At 40.4% G+C, this 24,412-nt stretch overlaps 1 protein-coding gene and 1 long non-coding RNA gene across 4 annotated transcripts in view; one reads left to right on the top strand and one right to left on the bottom strand.

Moving 5' to 3' along the window:
• Nucleotides 1-1,524, top strand: part of LOC112857651 (uncharacterized) — a 43,227-nt gene extending 41,703 nt beyond the window's left edge. For both annotated transcript variants that reach the window (XR_015245919.1, XR_015245918.1), the window contains one exon: nucleotides 502-1,524. This is a non-coding gene — a long non-coding RNA (uncharacterized LOC112857651). The remainder of the gene's footprint in view (nucleotides 1-501) is intronic.
• Nucleotides 1,525-4,110: 2,586 nt separating this feature from the next.
• The window catches only part of LOC147572572 (complement receptor type 1-like), a 61,906-nt gene continuing 41,604 nt past the window's right edge, over nucleotides 4,111-24,412 (bottom strand). The window contains exons 13-19 of one of the 2 annotated variants that reach the window (XM_086693510.1): nucleotides 18,261-18,488; nucleotides 17,095-17,271; nucleotides 14,530-14,715; nucleotides 14,238-14,261; nucleotides 13,374-13,449; nucleotides 8,590-8,691; nucleotides 4,111-4,945 (exon numbers count right to left, since the gene is read on the bottom strand). In XM_086693510.1, the coding sequence (XP_086549636.1) occupies nucleotides 4,933-4,945; nucleotides 8,590-8,691; nucleotides 13,374-13,449; nucleotides 14,238-14,261; nucleotides 14,530-14,715; nucleotides 17,095-17,271; nucleotides 18,261-18,488 (806 nt within the window). In that variant the 3' untranslated portion in view covers nucleotides 4,111-4,932. Of the gene's footprint in view, nucleotides 4,946-5,041; nucleotides 8,692-13,373; nucleotides 13,450-14,237; nucleotides 14,262-14,529; nucleotides 14,716-17,094; nucleotides 17,272-18,260; nucleotides 18,489-24,412 lie in introns of those variants that run through there. The other variant, XM_086693509.1, reaches the window with a different exon arrangement.

The following is a 24,412-nucleotide window of genomic DNA, read 5'->3' as shown; positions in this document are numbered from 1 at the left end:
TTTTCTTCCTATTACCTGGCAAAGAAGGATAAATGTCAACCAACATGAGTAAATGTATCGGGGGGCCAACACCCTGAAACTTTTGGCTCTCAAGTTAACTTGTCCATATGTTTTCAAATGGACATGACTTTTAAACCACTAGTTGTTCCATTTAGGGTTCATGCCAAAGAAATCGTCAGAGCTGTGACCAAAGATGTATAATTTAGGGGGGGGGGAAATAAATCCTAAGTGTCTAACAAAAGTGGAAGGCAGTTTTGATAGGTGGCTTTACGGTATGAATGTCTATGTAGCGAGCAGTGTAAAAAAAAATCCATGTTAAAAATATGATAACCTATGTAAGTGGAAAAAGCAGATTCCAGATCAGTATGTGCCTTTTGGTATTCCTTTATTAAAACGAAAGTAGTATATTCATACATGTAAATAGAGATTAGTTGGACATATACCAAAATTAACTAATACTTGAGAGGATTATGGATGTTTCATTTTCTTTGTGCTTTTCAGTTTTCTGTTACGGTCTTACATTACATTTGGAATCAGTAAAGAAAAAAAACCCAACTGCTATTGTTTTCACGAATGGTACTGATGAAACCTGCACCACAAAGAGTCAAGGTATGAGACGATAGGAAGGACATGTAAGCTCTCTGCATACACTTCAGATTCATATTCTGGAATTACAGAAATCTCTATTTTTAAAATTCTGTACCCAAAATGCACTGAAGACATTCTGGGTTCGACAAACCGTGGAATTTCCTCTTCCCAGACCAAAACATTATTTTCAATTCTGGGGGCAGCCTGTAGGCCACAAAATTGTGGATTGTTGTATAAAATCAACACCTTACCTACTATCTTGGAGTATAAAAACGAGACATTCCATGATGACACTTAATTGAAGGAGGTATATATAATTAAGGAGACACTGGAAACTCAAATGAGGGAGAATTATCATTTCTGGAAATTCTTAGAATTGTTAAGAGTGATAGGACAGAAATGTTTCTCAGCTCAATGTTGACATTATTTCTGCAAACAGATAATCTATTTCTTATTCTTTGCAACCATCTGTACACAACAATATATGTCAGTTGTATCTCAGTAAAGCTGAAAAAACTTCCACATTTATTTCTAGGCTTGGAAGTCACATTTTCTCGTGAAAAAATTTAAAAGATGTGGAACGGTATATGGCTAGTGTTTGGTTTCTTAGTTTCATATACTAGATTAGATTCAAGACTTGGGGTTTTACTGGAACTTTCAATCAGTCAAGTTTCTATACCTGGCGTTCATCAAACCACTCTTAATATAATTGAGTACTTTCACATTGATTATTTTTATTTGACGCAATGCATCACATAATTTATCTGAAAGGTCCCAAGCCCTGTTCCTTATTTTTCTGGACAAGCTCCATGAGACAGGGATAGAGTTCTCTTGCTGTAGCTCCAGTGCTGAGACAGTTCTGTGTCTGTGAGGTGTATAATAAAAACCTATATATACTGAATGAAATAAATGGGGGTTGCTGTCTCGTGCATCTAACATGTCTCTGCCGATTCTCCGCCACCATGGATTTACCAAATGCTGGGGAAGCTCTGAGAGATTTTGTTGTAAGAATTTTAAGATACTGGGAGCAAAGTGGGGTTTGCCTCTAAAAGGAATGAGCTACAACTGTGTGCACACAAACCGTTCCTGGATCGGGCACTGCAAGCTGTGTTACGAAGCAGAGCTGCTGTCTGTCCCTTAGCCTTGAGATCGTTTTAGTGACTTGGTTCAAAGGGAGAGTGTCGACAGTGAACTTCTTGAAGCCCTGACGGGAATGGCACTCAAGAGTCCAGGCTTTGAGTGAAGCAGGGGAGTAAACACTCATGGTTTCTGCAGCTCCCCCGGAGATTCTGTCACACTGCTAAAGTGCAGGAGAGGAGAGCATGGAGAACATGCCTGTGCGTAGACCAGGTTTGGAGCTACGTGCTACATCTCCTTTCAGACTGTGTGAAGGCCAGTGGGGAGGAGGTAAGTGTGTGAGGATGTCTTTAAACACAGGCCAACTTCTGGAAAATAAATCGTAATGTTGGATGATTCCTGGCCTCCTGAATTAGTCTGTTCCTATCGTGCTGATCAGAGGTGGGGGTAAGCAGCAGGAATGGGCCTGTGAGTGCTCTCAGGAGAGGGTTTCCACTGCCATGGTGAATTACACACGAGGCATTTGTGAAAACCTGAAAGAGGATGGCTAAACAGGATGGTTCAACCATCTTGCTGATGTTGGCCCTGGGGGCTGTGCCACCGCCCTTTGTATCTGGTAAACACCTGCCATTCAGTTGACCTTCTTATTTAGCTCTTAACCAGCAAGAGCATTCCTGTGGTAAGCCATTACCTGCCCGGGGATTCTAAAACAATCAAGTGCAGAAAGGAAGGCGTTTCTTAGAAGGAACACATATTCATTTTGTTTCCTCTTGGCTTGTGAAGGTTTAAAATGTAAATATATTACAAACCATAGTCCACAAGTAGATTTAGAAAGGAAAATCTTTTATCCCTTTCTTATTATAATGATGGAGACAGAACATTTTATTTAAATGTCATAGATTTAAACTAACGTATACCTTACACTTGCATGTACACAGAAGGCAAATGAGAAAAAAGAGAATATTAGCACTAGGAATAACTTTGGAGACCAGCTGGACCAGCCCCTACTTTTCAGAAGGAAAATGTAAGGCCAGAGGTTAACACAATTGCTCAAGAATACACATAAAGTTTGTATTTAAAAATTTTTAAATTTGTAATTCAGGATTTTACCCATAGTTAGTATATAGAGTATTTCCCTTATATAAATGTTGTACAGGTAAAAAAAAAAGTCTCATGAATTTCTTGAAATTAAATGTCCCAGGCATCAGATAGTTGTTAACCACAATACTCACAGACCTACTTCATTCTGTGTGGAAAAAAAGGAATTTACATTTTTTTCATGTGACAGGGAATTTTGATTCTAAAACAGCCCAGTCCCCAACAACTATTTTCTAGCCCTCCTTTAAAATGTACTTCTTCAGGGGTTCCTGGGTGGCTTAGTCAGTTAAGCGGCCGACTTCAGCTCAGGTCATGGTCTCTCGGTAGGTGAGTTCAAGCTCCGGGTCCGGCTCTGTGCTGACAGCTCAGAGCCTGGAGCCTGTTTCAGATTCTGTGTCTCCCTCTCTCTGACCATCCCCTGTTCATGCTCTGTCTCTCCCTGTCTCAAAAATAAATAAAACGTTAAAAAAATTTAAAAAAAAATGTACTTCTTCAGAAGCTTAAGACGTAATAGATTTCCCTATGTTCCAGCTAAGCAAAGCCATTTAGGATCTTTTTATATATTCATAGGTCACTTCCCTTTCTTCTTTTGGTGACCTGGCTGTATATCTTTTGCCCTTTTGCAGGGAGGGGGAATGGAGAGGGATGGTTTTTGAATTTTTAACTCTCTGAATATGCCTGTTTCCCCTGTCCATGATCTAAGTTGTAATTTTTTCTTCTGGTTTGTCAGTTGACTTTGCTTATTCTGTTTTTCCCTACCTTCCATGATTTTAAAGAAAACTTCCAGTTGATGTTCGGCTCACTCTTTATATTTATCAAGGTCGATTTGGCAGAATACACTCTAAAAGCAGCTTAAAACCCAGGATTACACGGTAGATAGCAGTAGTCCTATGCGAATCTATTGTTAAATATCCGGGAAGATTCTGATATTTTCTAGATTATTAGCATGACCCATAATATCACACCAGATAATTTTTGATCCGTAAGTATGTGGACTAGTTAAGGACTCCAAGACCACTTATTTATATATTGATTTTTTAACTTCTTTTTTTAAAAAAAATTTTGTTTTACCGTGTATTCATTTTTGAGAGACAGAGAGAGACAGAGCATGAGCAGGGAAGGGCAGAGAGAGGGAGAGACACAGAATCTGAAGCAGGCTCCAGGCTCTGAGCTGTCAGCACAGAGCCCAATGCGGGGCTCGAACTCACAAACTGTGAGATCATGACCTGAGCTGAAGTCGGACGCTCACCCGACTGAGCCACCCAGGAGCCCCAATTTTTTAACTTCATAAAGTCATAGTTTCTTAGTTTATTTAGTGTATTCTGAATCCATACAAAAGTAAGCCAGTTGCTTTTATAATAAAATTATTCTTTTATTTAAAATAGTTATATTTTTGTAAAGAATAGAGTAAAAGTGCTTTTGAAAATCAACTTAGGAATATCCAAAGCTCATTGTTTCAGATATTTCTCTTGAAAACCTCTTCTCCAGAATCATTTAATGTTTTTTTAATAAACAGAAAATATCCTTTTTTGTAAGGAAAGTAAAAACTGATATAGCTATATTTTACTCAGATCTAATAGGAGGAGATTTTGCTCTATAACAGAAAGCCTAACTATTTAAGTAAGACTTGTGTACCAAGAAACATAGATGAAGAAAGGTTAGCAAAAAATCAAAGGTTAGCAGAAAAATCAAAATATTACCAGCGGTTTCACAGAGTAGTATAATTCTCTGTGACTTATTTGTTTTTCACATCTTCCCTTTGGATTTTCAAATTCTCGTTAATAAGCCCATTCCGAACGTAGTAGGACATTTGAAAATAAGAAAGGAAAATAACAAACTGGTAAACCAAGATCCTAGGCAACACCTTTGTCCTTTAAGTAAGTGAGGCTATTTATATAGCCCAAGGGCAGTCTTTTCCCCTAAATGGATGGTGTGTGCTTTGAGCACAAGGACAGAGGGTGAAGGAGTGACAGTAATCCAAACTAAGAGGAGGGAGCTTTTCCTAGATTCCGGGGGCACTTCGGCATCTTCAAGTGCACATGCTTGCATCTCTGTGAGGTCACTTCCAGTTGGGATTTTATGCGTTTCACATCTTATTCTGTTGAAATGAATAGCTTCCTTCCCGACCAACATTTTAATTCGAGGTGTTCTCCAGCTTTATATACTTTGTCAAGGAAGGACACTGAAATAACAGGATATTTTTATTCAGATGACAGCTTGGCTGAAATGAATTACCCAGAACTTACTGGTAATAATCATGAGGACAGTATTACACCAATTATGAGTTCAGAAGAAGTGTTTATTGCCTTCTTTAGCGGTTGCTGTGCAGGGCACAAGAAGGTATTGCATAAGCTGAGACACTTAATAGATAAGAGAGAGATTAATGAATAAGCTGACCTTTCCCCGTTGCTGCTTTTATCAAAGGAAAAATGTTTCTCAGCGTTGGGCAACTAAATAAAAAGAGCCTCATTCCAGAAACAGAGGTTCCTCATAACACACCAAATGTTTCTGAGTCTCTTCTGAGCCATGTTGTGGCAGGGGAAAGCAAACAGGAGCTGGTAGTTTGGAGGAGGGCCAGCCTCAGAGAACAGGTCCTCGACCCCCAACACCGTCAAGACTGGAAGAAATCATTGTATCATCCATGATGTCCAGATGCTTCCCTGCCCATGCTGAAGCCTCTCCTCTTCCTCAAGGCCGGGAAGACTGTCCTTCCGCCAGTGGACAGATCCCCGTTGAGGCCCATCGGCTCACTGGACACCCCATTATTACTGCCGCCTGATCCCCCATCATTGTTCCCTTTCTACCTCGTGACACGTCCCAACGCTTGGTACCTGCGTCACCTTTGAACATTCTGACGTCCTTCAGCATGCAGCTGTGTCTTTGGAGTCTGCCTCTTTCCCTGTATCACCCTCTGCCCTTGCACTTGGCTCGGGTGGACGGGTCCTAAGCTTGGTACAGACACTAACTCACTCCTTGTCTGCCATATGTGGCCACAAATGAGCAACCTCGCTCCTGTGGAACACTGTAGCCAAAAACCCAATCTTGAAAAAGATACTTGTGACAAATTCATTTCGGACTTCCTGTATTATTATTAAAACGGTGGTCAACAGTCAGTCTACACAATTTGAGATGCACCTTGATGTCAAAAAATGTTTCCAAAAAGTTGAGGATAAATGAAATTTTGATAAATTTATTATAAACTGTTTAGTATACACTTCTCATTTTAGTAAGTCTGTACTTAGAATTTGGGGAAATTAACTTACTCATAAGTTAATTTAGAATGGGAAAGAAAACACATAAGTACAATATTGGTAGATTACAAGTGACAAATGTTGGAAGAATTAATGAGCAAGCGAACGAATGCATTGGTGTTACTGGGCAAAAACAATAAATGAAATATTGAATACTGTGGGATATAAGCGTATATACAGTTTTTAATGATAAAGGGATGGTGGTTATTTGGTAGAAACCACACCAGGAATAATGTTATACAGTCAATATAATCTCAGTGTATAACCCTGTAAATGTGAAGAAGCTTAAGAGTACTAGCCACTGGATGAAGGCTATTATAGGTCACTTTTATATACTTTATATTTTCTGTATTTTCTACCTTTTCAATAAGCACATATTACTATTAAAAGACACTATTTTCAAAATGGTATAGGCACTAAGTTCTATGAGTGCCAAAGAAAGACATTACTTTGGACCACAGCACATTGGGAGGGCTTCTTGGGTGAGTGAATTCTGAGCGGAGTAATGCAGATAGGATTGGAAGGAAAATGGTAAAGCGTTTAGGTGGGTAACCGGCCAGGATTGAGGAGATATCAAATGATATTTTAAGTATAATTCTGTATTATTTTTGAATGGACTTTCGTAAAGACAACCATTGCCCTCACAGTGGGCAGTTACTTTGTGTGTTTACAGTGGGTGACAATCCGGCTAGGGATGAATCAGTCTGGCCCAGCTTTTCCATCCTAGTAAAGGACAAGCAGTACATCACCCCAAGAGCCTCGGAGGCATAATGTAAAGTATTCCTGAAAGCATAGTATTATCTGTCTTATTTTATCTTAAAATCTGCATTATTTGACTTCTGTTCCTATACCTATGTATTTGTGTTAAGATATAAATAATGCTCTTTTCATTTCAAACTACTGGGATCACAGTAGGAAAAAAAAACCACTCTCCTAGGAAATCATGCCATTCCTGTCTCATGACTTCTATATCCTACTGATATACTAGTCAAGCTTCTCTAGGTATATGCTCTTTTGAGAAGAATCAGACTGATGGTTATTATAGCTTCAAAAAGTTAATTACTAATACTGAGTTTTTAAAAAGCAGTGCACATTTCATTTGCTTCCATAAACAGTCATGAAAAACAAACTGTTCAGCAAAAGCAAGGTGAGTACAAGCCAGAAAATAAACCTAGGGATTCGCAAATTTCTATTTAGGAGAAAGTTGACCATACCCGATATATTTGTTCAAATGATTTGAATTGCCTATGTCTTGATTATAAAATGCCTCTCTGACCCCTTGCCTTTTCCTGTGGCCACTTCTACTGTCCGATGTTGAATTTAAGATTTGGGACATGTGTGCAGATATAAAATGCCAAGTTTAGATAAGTGCACATTGATATATGGGAAAGAGGACAGAAAGGAAATTGACAAAAACACATGATACTTTTGGCTTCTGCTTTCTACAGGAGTGGCCAATCCCCTTTATGGCATTATCGTGCTGGTGTTTCAGACACCCAAGAATCTGAATAAAAATTTTAGGATACTTAGGCCCAGCCAGAGGAAGCAAGGACTGGGTGAATTGCTCTGTATGGTAAAGAAAAATGGAATTTTGAATTTACAAGAAGACCAAGAGTCAAAATGAGGTACCCTGAGAACACATTAAAGATTTTAACAAAACTGACGAGTGTCTAATGGGAGAGTGGCCTAGGAAAAGACTGGAAAGCCAAGGCTTACAGGGGAACTAAACAGTGAGAAAATCCTGATCATATGATAGAGTTCAGGGTTTGGCATTTTTCTTCTGAAGGACCAGATAGTAAGTCTTGGTCTCTGTAGCTTCTCCTCAATTCTGCTGTTAGAGCATGAAAGCAGCCATAAATAGGCTAACAGTGGGGGAGGCTGGGTTCCAATACCTATATTTACAAAACAGTCACTTTTTAGTCCATTGATTTCTAATATTCACTTCTACGTGTGTGCCACTTCAGTACACGTAATTTGGTAATTTCCCTTTTCACCCCGGTCCTTTAGCAAACAGCTGTTGACCACCCAACAGCTATGGTAGTAGGCTGATACTCTGACTAGGTGGCATGCAGGGATGAGGTGTGGTGACAAGCCCCTGTTGGGGAGGACAGGAAACAGGAAGGAGAGAGCAGTCCTAGGAGACCTGGTGAGGCAGAGAATTCAGTGGGAGCCAGAAAGCAGGGGGAGGTAAGTGCAAAGTCTCCACAGGATCCCCAGGTGATCCTGAACATTTAAGGGAAGGGGGAGCCAGGGGGACACCCAAGTGCCAAATGCTTGCGTTCCACAAGAAAACGAAAGCTTGCTTCTTCTCAAAGGTTTATAGCACCAGCGCACAAAAATACAGGAATGCTTTGAGAAAACAGTGCCTGGAGCACAGCGCTGACAGCCATCACCCAACCCCCTGGGAACAAGAATCTAAGAAAAGAACAACCAAGGCATTTCCAGTTCCTGAAGAACTTTCTATCTCTGGTGGCCCCAGTGATCCAGCCAGAGCGACGTCTTAGGCACATCCTGTTCTCACTTTCGCTATCTGAGTTATTGACAACGTTATGAATTCAATATGTACATTAGGTACCTGCTGTTCTCCTGATTTGTTTGCACAGTTTGAGGACTTACACCGCTGTCTTCTTGAGGATGTAAATGGATACTCTCCTTACATTTTTCGTCTGTAGTTTTGCTAATTGGCAGAGGGAGAAAAATAAGACAAATCATTTTATACATTTCAGTCTTGGAAGAAAGTAGTCAGTGGCTTCCATTTTGAAATTGAGGGCATAAGTTGCCTCGGGTTTCTGAAATCTTTGCAAGATATGTAAAAAGGACACAACCAAATCCCACCTCTCCAGACTAAATAACTCAGAGTAGGAAATAAAACTAAAACCATCCTGTACGTTGCCAGGAGACTAGAATTGCTTATACACAAGTGTCCATGCCTTCAAACGACATTTGCTTCCAAAGTCATTTTGACTGGTAAATACTGTTTACCACCAGGTGGTGACATTTAGGCTTCACAAGGGCAACAGCTTTGCACAACAATCTTACACAAGGCTTCCTTCTTCCGCTACAGCGAAGATGGAAGTTCTGTTTTGTGTACAGTTAACACCCAGAGTTTGGAAAGCAGCAGCAGTTGTCCGGAGGCGTGTGAGGACTAGGGTAAATCCAAGCATTTAAGCACTTTTAAATGTCAATAACAATCACATGTAAATAACAATAGCTCACACTTTCTGACATTCATCCTAACTGAGGCACCATGTTAAGTGAGGTAGGAACTATTATTGTCCCCACATTACAGACAAGGAAAATAAAGTTTAGAGAAGATGAGTGCCTTGCTGAGGGTTTCATAGCTAGTAAGTGGGTGTGACAGGACTCCTAATGATTGCAAAGCCCTCATCTTACCTGGGATGCTACTCTGCCTCTTTGGCAGTTGTTTAAGCACTTCATTTTACATAAACGAAGTGGTAAATGGTACAATACCAGTACCCTTAGAGGTCAAATATGTGTTGGTATTAGGGACTTAAGGATCGAAGCGCAAAGAGTTAACTCACTCCACCACCTCCCAGTACTTCCTCATTGCTCAGTTAGTCTTTACCCTTTGGTGGAAATTAGAATGAGGGCATCCCTGAGACAAAGAGAAAGACTGAGTCAGAAGCCAAAGTGTTCCCAGAATGAGGAAGGACAAACTTGAGATCCACGCCTGAGGAAGAGTAGAGGGTTGTACTGACAGGTGTTATGGGCGTCCACGGAGCAATGACTAAGTGGTTAGCAGAGGAATGGCGTAAAAGTAGTCTTGGGTGAGTGGTACGTGGGGTGTGAGAAAATACAACCTTAATATACGTTGAATGAATACCTATCCAGTTGATTGATGGTGGTTATGAGATAACAGAAAATATATATTGTTTTCTTCCCTCAGTCCTTGGCACGGATATCTGAAACCCATGTATAATTTTAAGAGCACTAGGATGATCTCTTGTTTTAATATTTATTTTTTGACCCCATCTCTGACACAGTTCTCCTAAAATCCTTGTGAAGTCCTAAGTGGTAAGAGCACTAGGAGAATCTTTTTTTCAAATGAGGTGACTCTGGCTGTGCTTCTGGATGGCTCCCGGATAGCTCATTGGTCACTAGAATGATGAAACTGTGATCAGAAGGTTGGAATTTCAGCCCCATCCCCTACCCTCCAGAGAGGGGAGAGAGGCTGGAAATGGAAATAATAATTGATCATGCCTACATCAACAAACTTCCATAAAATCTCAGAGGTATGGGGTTCAGAGAGCTTCCTAGCATGTGAATGTATCCATGTTTGGGGAATGTGATGCACCCCAGCTCCGTAGGGACAGAAGCTCCTGTGCTTGGGACCCTTCTAGACCACACCCTATGTCTTTCCTCAGCTGGCTGTTCATTGTATTCTTTCTCATATCCCTTAATAAACGGATAAATATAAGTAAATGCTTCCCTGAGTTCTATGAGCCACTTTAGCAAATACATCAAACTCAAGGAGGGATTCCTGGGAACTCAGATTTATAGCCCATCTGTCAGAAGCACAGATGACAACTTGTACTTGAGATTGACATGTGAAGTGGGGTGGGAATAGTCTTGCAGAACTGAGACCTGAAGCTGTGCGATCTGACATTATCTCCAGGTAGACAGTTTAAGAATTGAATTAAGTTAAATTATAGGACACACAGCTGGTGTCACAGAATTGTTTGGTATTGGGGGAGGGGGGACCACGCACATTTAGTGACCAGAAGTCAAAAGTGAAGTGTTCTGTGCGAGCAGTTAAGGGGACCCACAGGAGGAAAGACAGATTTTTGTAATATTGTGGTTAATGTGAACATAGGAAAACACAGGGAGCCTTTGCACAGAGGGGCTTTAATAGTTTTGTCACACTAAGCATTAAGCCAACAAAGACCTTAAAGTGCTGTCTCACTATGGACAAGAAGGCTGTAGAGAAAAGGAAATAGATCAGCAGCAGAAACAAAAGGCAAGGAAAAACGGGCTCTGAATGGACAAGTGTAACAGCATTACTCCTCAGTGATCAAGCGCATGAGTTACCTTGTTAACATTTGTCGCAAGTATTTAGTAAATACACAGTGAAATGCCAACTGTGCAGATAACAGCATTTTTCACTAGTGAAATATCAAGCCAGTGAGGTTTTGTAATCACAAAATGAACAATTTCAATTTTTAAACATGCAGTCACTCAAAATGAGTAAGCAGACTTTTATTCAAACCTTACAAACAACCTTTACATTTAGCCTGAGATTAAGCAGGAGAAAGTTGAACCCGTGGTTACTTTTCATTGCCCAGTTAAGCATCTGAACACAAAGTATTTCCAGTGAACACGCATTTATCAAACATGATCATCCCAATGAACTTGACAATGAATAGTGACCCAAACCAAACTGTAATTTACTCTGGTCTATGTGATCTTCAGAGCCTAAAAGTACCTATTTAGTAACGATTTTAAAAAGTCACAGAACTTTAAGTCTGCATGAATGGACTTCCCTAAGTTTTCAGCAAACCTAATAAAGGCTAATGAAGGGTTTCATAAGGACGGAGGTCCTGACAGAAATATTATGATTATCTTATAGTATAATAACTGAGAATAAAAAGGAAGAGATGGCATACTATTCTCTAGGAGAATAATGTACTCTTAATGTACCAGAGTCCCTAAAAAAAAAAAAAAAAAAAAAAAAAAAATCCAATAAAGCAGATGGGAAATATTGAAAGAAAAATGGAATTATTCCCGTTTTGTGCTGTATGCTGTACTGGATGATACAGAATCAGATTCAGAAATGAGCAGCTGAAATTTTTACCTGAGAGCCAAATGGGTTCAGGATTCTAAGATCATCAGGCTGAAGCCCTACCCCTGAACAACTTCCTGCTGGTACGATTTTAAGCAAGCCACTGAATGTCTCTGTAAACTCAGAGCCTTCTGCTTTGGGATAACACCGTTTTTGGGCTTCCCTACCTCACAGGGTTGCTTTGAGGAAGAAACAAGACAATAAATGGTAAAGTATTTTGTAAACAAATATATTAGCTGTTGCAATTCTTCATGAATCTTAACTACTAATGCAAGGAAAAGTAAAAAAAAAAAATCATTAAAATTATTTTTAAACTAGACTTGCTGTTGTTATCATTTTGCAACGTATACAAATACCAACTCATTATGTTGCACACCTGAGACCAATATAATGTTACATGTCAATTATACCTCAATTATAAAGAAATCACTTAGGGGCGCCTGTGTGGCTCAGTGCGTTAAGCCTCCAAATTCAGCTCAGGGCGTGATCTTAACAATTCGTGGGTTCAAACCCCATGTCGGGCTCTGTGTTGACAGCTCAGAGCCTGGAGCCTGCTTTGGAGGCTCCGTCTCCAAAGAGACATGCTCTGTCTCTCAAAAATACGTATACAAAACAAAAACAAAAGAAATCACCTAAAAAATGATTTTGAGTAGCCACAGGCGGTCCCTGCTCATAAAATGTTCATCGTCTAGGGAGGGGACTGAGGAGACAAGAGCTAATTTAATAGAGCATGGGAAGGCCCAATGCAGGGCAGAGAGAGGAAATACATGACCCTCTGCTTTTTAAAAAGTTTACATTGGATTGGCATCCTCTATAAATTATCAACATTTCAGTTTCTGTAAAGCTTGTTTAAGAGACTCTTTGCTTAGAATGTTTACCGCAGAAAACTGTTCACTTAAAGTTATAAACTTTCTCATAGATCTAGGATTTGCTCAAGCTTATAACACTGATCTCATTGACTTTGACCCAATGATTTTGCCAGAAATAAATAGTACAAAAGCTGTATGCGTTCTTTTCCCAGTCAAAATGTTTATTTAGATCTTAATTGTTGCAAAGGTTTTGCAAAGTTAAAAAGTAAATGGTGTTTATAAAAGTTTGGTTTTTTTTTGAATACTCCAAAGCAAGTCTCACTTCTTCCATACTGGCAGCCTGTGATGGCAACCAGTGGATCATACTCTCTAACTTCTAGTGCCTTGATGAGGGCTGTGTATAGAGGTCTGAGTCTGGAATGTTTCGGCAAAACTGGGATACCAACTGTCTCACTCATCTTTGGAAAAATTCCTTCTGTCCGTTTTCCCTTTCGCAAAATTTGAGTCCTTAAAATCCTAAGCTTTTTAAAAACATATTATTATATATATTTCTTTTAGTGTGAATACGTATCTATCCACAGTGTGCCTCAGGGCCTTCTTGATGATTATTACATCTGTTTATATAGTAGTGGTGGGTTGTTTTTTTTTTTAATTTTTTTTTTTTGAGGTTTTCTTTTTTATTCCTCTTGGCTTCCAAGAGGAGGCAAGGACACTTACAACCTTTTTCTAGGCGAGTTTGGTTGTACTTACCCTTGTTTGTGCTTCACAGTTATACAACCGGCCACGATGATGGGTAAAAGAAAGAAGATGGTGCCAAAGAAAATGCCTAGGCAGTAAAACAGAGTCATTGAGTGCATGGCAAATATAACCGATGGGTCTTAAACAATGAACATCTAGTCCCGCTAGAGGCTGCCAGTGAGTTTTTTATAAACTATAAATTCTGCCTTTAAGAAACCCCTCACACAGGCTTAGCTTGAAGATTTTCCCTCTGCTCCTAGTTTGATCTGGCGCATTAGTCTTCCTACCCCAGGGTCACAGACGAGGGGTGAGCAGAGCAGTGCTTAACCTTTAGTCCAAAGCAGCCTTTCATCAAGGAGCTGAGAACCGCCCAGGAGCTCCTGGCTGTGGCGCCCGTGGCCCCGCACTCATGTCTTACGTCAGGCACAGGCTACCGACTCCACTGATCCCTGCAGGCAAAGTCTCACCAAACCACTCCTCTTGCACAGGCAGGTCACAGAAATGGCTAAGAAAATTGATCTTTGTGGCTTCTAATCTGCGCAAGCGGGCATGACTACCATCCTGAAGAATCTTCCCAGGTTGTAAACCAAAGGGGACGTTGTGTTCTCCAGCCCCGTTAAAATAGGAAGGATGATGATTATTCATTTGTAATGATTCAAAGACGGTGTAGATCCTTCAATAGAGGACACTCACTCACTGTGTGCCTGTGAGGATACCAGTCTTGCCACACCATGGCCTGAATGTAGACTCTTTTCCTTCTGACTGAAATTGTAACGTTACAGATTTTGATCTCTCCTTAAACATCTCACCCATTGTAAGTGAGTACTTACTGTGGAACGTGCTAGAGCTCCTCAGCAAACCCTTCACAGAACTTACCAGCTATGAGAGCATCGTGTGTGCCTAAAGGGAAGACAAAAGCCAGGACGACATCAGTCTGGCACACAGGGTGATCAAACAGGAGCTCTCAGCCAGTGAAAATTCATCTGATATTTTTCAGCACACAGTCTAATGTTTTTCTAATATAAAAAGCCATTGGTTTCTCCCACTGGACTCCTTCGTTCTTAGCAGGTGCCATGAACATCACACCACATTCAATGACAGGATGGACGAGTGAATGAACAGTGACCATGATGAAGGAAGGACCTACATTTCTTGCAGGTGCACTTACTAGATGCACATATGGCCAGAGGAGGGTCCCATGTGTTATCTGCCTGGCACTGGCTCTGGGGACTACCTTTCAGAGTATACCCCTCTTCACACTCAAAAGTTACATTATCTCCATGGTGATAGACTTTTCTCATTTCCACGTCCTTCTGGATTCCATTCATATGCGCTGGGAGTCTACATTTTGCCTCTGAAAATAGAAAAATCAGAAGGAAATTGATATTTTATTAATTTTTAGTTGAAACTGCCATAATGCAAAGATCTATGACCCCCAAACTACCCTGCCTTCAGCAAAGATGAGTCATGTTTTCAATCAAGACCTATTGACACCTACCCAACACCGTACAATTTTAAATTTTCTTTCATTTCTCAGGTAAAGAAAGAGAATACGGAAGGTACTGCAATCCGCTTTTAATTATTGACAACTCTGCAACTGTAAAGTGGTCGACAGGTTGGGAGTTATGATAACCATGTTCTAATCCTGGATCCGCTTGGGTCACACCGTAAGGAAAGAGGAATATCACATTAACTCTCTCTAGGTATGCAACAAATACTGGTATTTTGCTTCTTGGTTAAATGCATGTTTCTGGCTCATTTCTATGCATAGAAGCTAGTAAATCATGATTCTCAATTTAAAACATAATTTTAAATTTTAATTTATGTTATCTCATTTATCTTATCCTTTGTTTTGCTTTCTTTCTCTGCCCAGCTATTGATACCTCCTTCAGCCAGCAAAGCCCGCTTTCCACTTGTAATTATCTCAAAATTAGGCGAAATTATTATTTTCAAAAAACCAACAAGGCGAAGTGGTATTTCCCAAAATATGGTCTGTGGTCTTCCTACATCAGAATATGCTGATGGGTCTGTTAAAAATAGACCTCGAGACCGCACCTCAAAATGTCAGAATCAGAGTTCTTAGGAATGGAGCTTGAGACTGGAATCTTCTTAACTAGGTGCCTGGCTGATTTTGCTAATGCTAAATACAGAATGACCGCTATAAAGCACGTTTGATGAGGACAATTAATAAGACAAAATGAATTTCACTTGGAAGCAGCTGCCAAGAGGCTAGAATAGTACCCTTTTATATTCAGGAGAAGAAACGTCCCAGAGTCTTAATTTGAATAATCCGTCTTTGAAGTATTCTCTGAATCTTCATACTTCTCCATGTGACTAAAGCAAAGAGGGGTGAGCTTTCTTCCTGTTCCTGCAGAGGCGCAGGGACTCCACAGTTCGTGGAGAATAAATAGAGAAGAGCCACTTACCGTCTCTGTAGAGGATATTTTCTCTATCTCTAAAACCAGAGGTCGGCTGGACAAGAAGGACTTCTGAGACTTTTAGGTTGGGGAGAGCCCCATGATCCTGTGACCACCCCAACAGCCATAGGACTAACTGCTCCTTAACGTTGGAAACACAGGCCTGTCTGAAGTCCCTCCTACCTCATCCCTGCCCTTCGCCTAGTTTACTACAAAGGAGACAAAGAGCAAACTGCTAACTTAAAGTTGTGCCAAGTCAAAAGAACCACATTTAATAGGAGACAGAATACAGTGCAGTGTTCCAAAGCATGGGCTGGGCAGTGACCCAGTCTTGGCAACCCCGTCTGGGAGGTGCCTATTGTCGACTGGTTACTGGGGCTCTCTATTTCCTCTTCTGTAAAATAGCAAGAATAATCCCATCTCATCAGATTCTTTTGGAGACTAACACAAATGACTTTTATAAAGACCTCGGTACCATGCTTAGTCACTGAATAATATTTTTAATTCCATATTTTGTGGGTTTTTTTTTTTAATTTTTTTTTCAACGTTTATTTATTTTTGGGACAGAGAGAGACAGAGCATGAACGGGGGAGGGGCAGAGAGAGAGGGAGACACAGAATCGGAAACAGGCTCCAGGCTCTGAGCCATCAGCCCAGAGCCCGACGCGGGGCTCGAACTCCCGGACCGCGAGATTGTGACCTGGCTGAAGTCGGACGCTTAACCGACTGCGCCACCCAGGCGCCCCGGGTTTTTTTTTTTTTTTTTTTAAAGAATATTGCCAACAAAAGATGCTTTGAGTCAGATGCCAGTTTCACAGACATAGACAGGAATAAAGGAAGTAAGTTTTGGCACTTGTTTTAAGGAAGAGATGAAACAGACATTTCACCTTTGGTCTTGGAAATTATAATGAGGACCCATATCCAGTAATTCCGGTAATAAATTGCTCTCAACTTTCCTCCATGTTTCAGTTTTCCTCACAAGAAAGTGTGCTTCCAGCCTCCTCTCGAAGGTATTTATGAGGACCACTTGTAACTCCTCTGAGGTCTCTTAGAGCTGAGATATTTTATTAGTTAAAAGCCTGCAAAGCATTTTACATTGGTGTTTGATGTCTACTGTATCACTGGAAATTCCATCAGTTCTTCTTACTTGTTTGGTAGAGCTGAGAATCCTTGGGCAGCCTCCTTCCTATCTTTATCTCTGCTTTTCTCCCCCTTCTATTGATATTCATTTCACAATCCTCTCAGAAAGGTGGCTTAGCCTTAGCAGCCTCATTCATCAATTTTCCATTAACAAAACCCGGCAAGAATAAGAAATACCTCTGCAATAATGTTCAAAATGACTCCAGGTTCCTAGGTATGTGCAGAAGATGAAGTTCCTTCCCACCAACAAGTAGCCTGGGTCACAAGTGTAGCTGACCGTCATCCCAGGAAGATATGGAAATGGATGTTCTCCAATGTAATGCCCATTGTGGATCTTGGGTGGATGTGGGCATGCTAAGAACAAGACCCCCCCCCCAAAAAAAAAAAACACAAGAAAAGACATTCAGTTAAACAAAGAAGTACAAATACGCCAACGTATCTAATAACATCTCTATTAGAGCCGCACGGAGACCCAAGGCAGGCAGGTTCCAAAGGCACTAAATATTTACTGATCCCTGGGAAGAATGATTCTTCAAACGGAGACCTCTCAGCCTTTTAGCAGGACCATCTGTGTTGTCCCCTGCAAACTGCACTGGCTGGGAATACCACCAGGATCTCAAATGACCAGTTGCATGCTGTCTGTCCTCGCTGGCTCCCAGAGCTTGTGTGGACAATCACAGCCACAGATGAGCCTCCAAGTGCCAGGCACTGTCACTTCATGCCAGACTAATGTGTAAAAGGAATGAGCTGCTAAGAGCACAACCTTGAACTCCGCTTCTCTAGGGCGTGTTGAGTTCCTATTGCTACAAGTGAGACAAAGGGTCACCAAAATGCAGTTACAGGCTGAGCAGAACACTTAGGGGTAACAAAAGGAATACAAGTGCCTACACTGGAGTTTCTTTATTTCTGTAGACTCCAGTCTGAAGTAAAATGAGGCCATCAACATGTGCTTTTTGCTCTGCACACCCACTTAGCGAGTATAAAGACAACTTGTACTGGAGATGGCACGACAGAGTATTTTCTTTGGCACTTGTATTTTACTGCTTTGAAAATACTCTCTAGAAAATCTGGGCCTCGCTGATTCTCCCCATTCTCCACCTCCTCCTCTTTTCACTGTCCCACACTCCTTGCCCCCGTGGGAAGGATCATCAGAGTACCACGGATTGGGACACAGCATGGCACATCTAGAACCCATCTATTAAGTTGCTCAGCAGGTAATTCTGTGTGTCTGACTTTTATAACCAAGCCACGTTCACAAGCAAACACAGCTGTCACCACAGAAATGAGGACATTCTAGCCTAGATATTCTGATCCGGCTGGGGCATAGGGAAGTGGGTACTGACCAGCAGGACCAGCAAGTTCACAGGAAGGGGCAGGGCCGCTCCAAATCCCGTTCCCTTCACCGTCGCTTGTGCAGCGGATGGTGCTCTCCCCGACGAGGTTGAAGGTCATCCCTCTGGCCGAGCGGGGTTCACACATGTAAGTAATTTCCTCTCCATAGGGAACATCTCCCTGAGAAGTTCTGGGGTGGTTCCCATTAGGGATAGATGGAGGACTTGGACAAAAGATTTCTAGAAAGAGAGCAAGAGCTTTAGATCCCATTAGAGTTTTAATCAAAATGATCATACAGCAGGGGTGCCCTGGGACTGTATTTTTTCCGTGAGAACACAACTACAGTGGGTAGACTTAAGTATGTAAGGCTTCTTCTGAGAAGGAACGAACTGAAGTGAGACTTTAATTATTGCAAAAGGTCCAAGACCCTCCAGGTAGCTAAGGTTTTAATCAATTTGAAAGGTAACTAATTTGCTTTTTCAGCAACTATCGTTTGTCTACTTTCTGTTTGGCATAAAGACAGTCCTGGGTTGACACTGAGACACAAGACAGACAAGATTGGCCCTCAAAGATCCGAAGTTGCCAAGAAATCTTCGTAAATCTTTAGTAAACACAGATGACCACCTTCAGCAGATATAAATGTTTCTTGATAATTCAAGACCATTATCCGTGTCACTAACAAATACGCAATAATATCTTCAGGATGATTACAGGGCTTTTCAGAGCCAGATTAAGTGGCTCTGGGAGGCTTTTTTTTCCCTTTTGCTTTTTTTTTCTTTCTTCCAGGTGACCAGCTGTCCTTTCTTTCTGCTGTTAGTGTATCTGTTTCTAGCAGTTCCCTCCCTAAACTAATCTGATGCTTTGAATCTGACATGAACTTAAGAATAGATACCCAAGCCTGTCAGAATTGTGTGAATAAACAAAGTGAAGGTCCTAGGATGTCAAACAGTGATTGACTTCTCATATCTGGATTTTACCCATGTGTTTATGTTTATCTAAAGTTTATTTATGTATTTACTTTCAGATTTACATGTCTCAGGAAAGTAGAGTTTGTTTTTGTTGGATATCTGAGTTTTATTTATACTGATCATTCTTGTAAAGTTCCATCACAATCCCATCAGGTGTCCAAATAGATTTCTAGCAAAGATATTTCAACAAAATCCAGATGAAAATAGCCATTCACAACTGAACAAAGGTGCCTCTGTACATTACATTTCTGCACACCTGCACTTCGAAAAACAATGAGGATAGTTATCTCAGAGGCTGCTATGGATCCAAGGGAGCTGGGATCCAAGGGAATTGGGGGGAATTGCCCCACCCACATTTGCTGGAGAGAGAAAAATAGGGTGGACATGCACCAGAAACAGAGGTTTTGCAGAGGTCCAGCCAACTTGATGGGAGAAGCGGGCACCCATCTAGGCAGGACAGAGGCAGAGGAGAAGGATCTTGAGGAGCCAGCTACCTCTTTAGGGCCAGTGACTTCCCTCACAGAAGAGGTGAAAAGTAAAAGTGGTGAGTGACTGTGACCCATTTCTATCCAGCTGCACAGATTTCTGAGGGGGGCACCTGTGCACCTGGGAGAGAGAGGAAAGGGAAGGAGAGGCAGTCAAGAATAACAAAGGGCCTTGAAGGGACCTGTTCCCTGGCTATCAGCTTTGGTATGTTAGCGGGAGGTTTGCTCTCAGACCTCTGGGAGTACCCCTGATCTGTGGGCAGTGGGCACCCACAGAGCAACAGGTGTTAAACCCACACTTCCTCCAACTCCACCGTCAGCTGTTTCTACACCAGCTTTTTAAAACCAGCATGCTTCCCTGTGCAGCCCAGAGCCACTGCAGGTGAAGAGAAACCAAAAACTTGAGCTAAGGCGCCACCTTCTGGAAAACAAAAGAATGGTTTCTAATTGCAAGTTAGTTGAACTGGAGTAAACAAATAAAGGTGTGTGCTACTTCAAGTGCAATGGCAGAACACTCTCCAGTTCCATCCATGTTGCTACAAAAGGCCATATTTCATTCTTTCGCATTGCCAAGTAGTATTCTATTGTGTATATAAAGCACAATTTCCTTATCCCTTCATCAGTTGATGGACATTTAGGCTCTTTCCATATTTCGGCTATTGTTGAAAGTGCTGCTATAAACATTGAGGTACAAGTACCCCTATGCATCAGCACTCCTGTATCCCTTGGGCAAATTCCTAGCAGCTCTATTGCTGGGCCATGGGGCAGATCTATTTTTAATTTTCAGAGGAACGTACAGAGAAAGACAGATACCATATGTTTTCACTCTTATGTGGATCCTGAGAAACTTAACAGAAGACCATGGGGGAGGGGAAGGAAAAAAAAAAGTTAGAGAGGGAGAGAGCCAAACCATAAGAGACTCTTAAAAACTGAGAATAAACTGAGGGTTGATGGGGGTTGGGAGGGAGGGGAGGGTGGGTGATGGGCATTGAGGGGGGCACCTGTTGGGATGAGCACTGGGTGTTGCATGGAAACCAATTCGACAATAAATTTCATATTAAAAAATGCAATGGCAGAGATACATTTTGTCAAACACAATGAAAACTCACAGGAATATTGAATCGCAAAGAGGAAATGATAATTCTCCAGCGATCGATTACAAAGGCATGGAGTATTGCAATCTAACTGATAAAGAATTCAAAATAGCTTTTACGAAGAGATTCAATGAGCTACAAGAAAATTCAGCATGACGAGTCGATGAGTTTAGGAATAAAATTAATGGACAAGAGTTCTTTACCAAAGAGACTGAAATTAAAAAAAAAAAAAGAACCAGACACCCACTAAACTACCCTTTTATTCATGTACAAAAAAGTTTTCTATTTCTCTAAAAGAAAAAAAAAAACCCTAGAAATTCCGGAGATGATAAATTCAATGAATCAGATGAAAAGCAGAATGGAGAGCTTAGGAAATAGGATGGATCAGATTGAAGAACAAATTAGTGACTTGGAGGATGGGAATTTAGAAAGGACTCTGAAGAGGAGAGAGAGCTAAGATTTTTTTAAAGCGATGAGACCCGATTAGAGCTATTCGATATGAGAAAAACACATATAACTGGTTTGCCAGAAGAAGAAGAGAGGGGGAAGGGAGCAAGAAGTGTCTTTTGGAAAACAGTAGCTGAGAATTTTTCTAACGTGGGGAAGAAATTGAACATACACATCTAAGAAGCTAACAGAACACCCTATTATCCCATTGCAAAAAGACCCTCCTAAAATATATTATAATGAAACTGTCAAAAATCAATGAGCAAGAAAGGATCTTAAAAGCAGCTAGTGGAGGGGGGTGGGGAATAAAACAATCTACAAAGGAACCCCCATTAGGCTATCAGTGTATTTCTCAGCAGAAACTCTACAGGCCAGGAGAGAGGAATGATATATTCACAGTGGTGAAAGATAAAAGTTGCCAGTCACCAACACTTTATCTAGCAAAACTGGCCTTCAAATATGAATGGGAAATAAAGGCTTTCCCAGAAAATACAACAACTGAGGGAGGCTCATCACCGCTAGACCTGCTTACAAGAAATGTTGAAGGAAGCCCTTCAGCTGAAACGAAGAGACGTTAACGAGTGACATGATAGCAGATGAAAGTACACAGCACTCTGGCCAAGGTGAAAAATAAAGAAAACTGTAACTCTATGTTGGAATGGCATATTAAGCACTTAATTATAATATAAAAGCTTACAGAGGGGCACCTGGGTGGCTCAGTCAGTTAAGTGTCCAACTCTTGATCTTGGCCCAGTCATGATCTCACGGTTCATGGGTTCCAGCTCCATGCTGGGCTTTGTGCTTGGGATTCTCTCTCTCTCTCTCTCTCTGCCCCTCCCCGACCCTCTCCCTCTCTCTCCCAAAACAAATAAACTTTAAAAAATATATCCTGGTCTTTTTAAAAAAAAGCTTACGGAAAAGAACATGACAAATAACTATACCTACTATAATTTCTCAATGAATTCACAGCATAAAAAGAGATAACCTGTAACATGAAAAATATAAAAGGGGACGAGTAGAAGGGTGGAAGCTTTATAGGTGAATGAAGATAGGGTGTTATCAACATAAAAAAGGACTGTTTATCTATGAGATGCTTCATGTAAGCCACATGGCAACCACAAAGCAAAAGTCGAGAATAGACTCATGAAACATAAAACATGAAGAGAATGAGCAAACCACCCTAGAAAATCACCATTTTGCAAAGACAAAAACGGGGGGGGGGGGGGGGAAGGAGAAACAAGACAATAACCAGAAGGCAAATGATACGATGGCAGTAGTAAGTCCTTATGTAGCAACGGTTACTCTAAATATAAATGGATGAATTCACCAATCACCAGGCACAGAGTAGCTGAGTGGATAAAATATAACACCCAACATATGCTGCCCACAGAAAATTCATTTCAGTTCTGAAGACACATAGGCTCAAAGTGGACAGATAGGAGGGGATATTCTGTGTAAGTGGAAATCAAAAGAAAGTGGGCATAGCCATACTTTATATAAGACAAAATAGACTTCGTGCCAAAAATGATAAGAGACAAAGAACGTCATTATATAATGATAAAAGGGTCGGGTCAATATATCTAGAAGATATAACAATTGTACGAATATACACACCCAACACTGGAGCACTAAATCTATTGGGTAAATACTGAGAGATATAAAGAGAGAAACAGAAAACTCTCCAATAGGGACTTCAGTACCCCTACTGTGAGCAAAGGATAGATCAGACAGAAAACCAACAAGGAAACATTGGAATTGAACCATGCTCTAGAACAAATGGACTTGACATACATATATAGAACATTCTGCCTAACAGCAGCAGAATACACATTCTTCTTGAGTGCACACAAAACATTTTCCATGGTAGATCACATGATATGGCACAAAACAAATCTCAGCAAATTGAAGAAGACTGAAATCATACCAACTATTTTTTTCTGACTACAATAATAGGACACCAGAAATCCACAACAAGGGGAAAACTGGAAAATCACAAATATGTGCACTAAACAACACACTTCTGAACAACCAATGGATCAAAGAAGAAATCAAAAAGGAAATTAAAAAGTTATCTTGAAAGAAATAAAAATGGAAATACAACATATCAAATCTTATGGGATGGAGCGTAAGCAGTTCGGAAAGGAAAGTTTGTGGCGATAAACGCATATATTGAGAAATTGAATGACCTCAAATAACCTAACTTTACACTTCAGGTAACTAGAAAAAGAAGAACAGATTAAGTCCAAAGTTATGAGAAGAAGGGAAATAAAGATCAGAGTGGAAATAAATGAAATAGAGAACAGAAAAGCAACAAAACTAAAAGTTGGTTTTGTGAAAAGGTAAACAAAAACTGACAAACCTTTAGCCAGACTCACCAAAAAAAGAGAGAGAAGACTCAATAAATAAAATTAGAAATGAAAAAGGAGACAACGGATACTACAGAAATACATAAGACCATAAGACACTATTATGAACAATTATATGCCAACAAATTAGATAATCTAGAAGAAATGGATAAGTTTCTAGAAACATAACACCTATCAAGACCAACTCAGGAAGAAATACAAAATCTGAAAAGACCAATGACAAGCAAAGAGATTGACTCAGGAATCAAAAGCCTTCCAACACAGAAAACTCTAGAGCTGATCACTTCACTGGTGAATTCTACCAAACGTTCCAAGAAAAATTAATACCAATTCCACTCAAACCTTTCCAAAAAACTGCAGAGGTGGGACTACATCTAAACTACATCTAAACTCATTCTATGAGACCTTGACACCAATGCCAGATAAGGACACAACAAAAAAGTAAACTATAGATCAATATTCCTGATGATATAGATGCAAAAATTCTCAACAAAATATTAGCAAACCAAATTCAAGAACACAAAAAAAGGATTATACACTATGACCAAGTGGGATTAATCCCTGATATGCAAGGATGCTTTAGCATACACAAATCAATAAATATAATATATCACACTAATAAAATGAAAATTTTTAAATCACATGATCATCTCAACAGATGAAGAAAAAACATTTGACAAAATACAGCATCCTTTCATAATAAAAAACCTTGGCAGATTAGGTATAGAAGGAGTATTTACATACCTTAATGTCATAAATACCATATATGCCAAACCCACAGCCAACATTATACTCAATGGAGA

This window comes from Puma concolor, chromosome E4 (assembly GCF_028749965.1).
Source record: "Puma concolor isolate L17-30 chromosome E4, mPumCon1.1.hap2, whole genome shotgun sequence".
Lineage (NCBI taxonomy): Eukaryota > Metazoa > Chordata > Mammalia > Carnivora > Felidae > Puma > Puma concolor.
The sequence above is the reverse complement of the archived record's forward strand: the minus strand, read 5'-3'. Positions and strand labels throughout refer to the sequence as shown.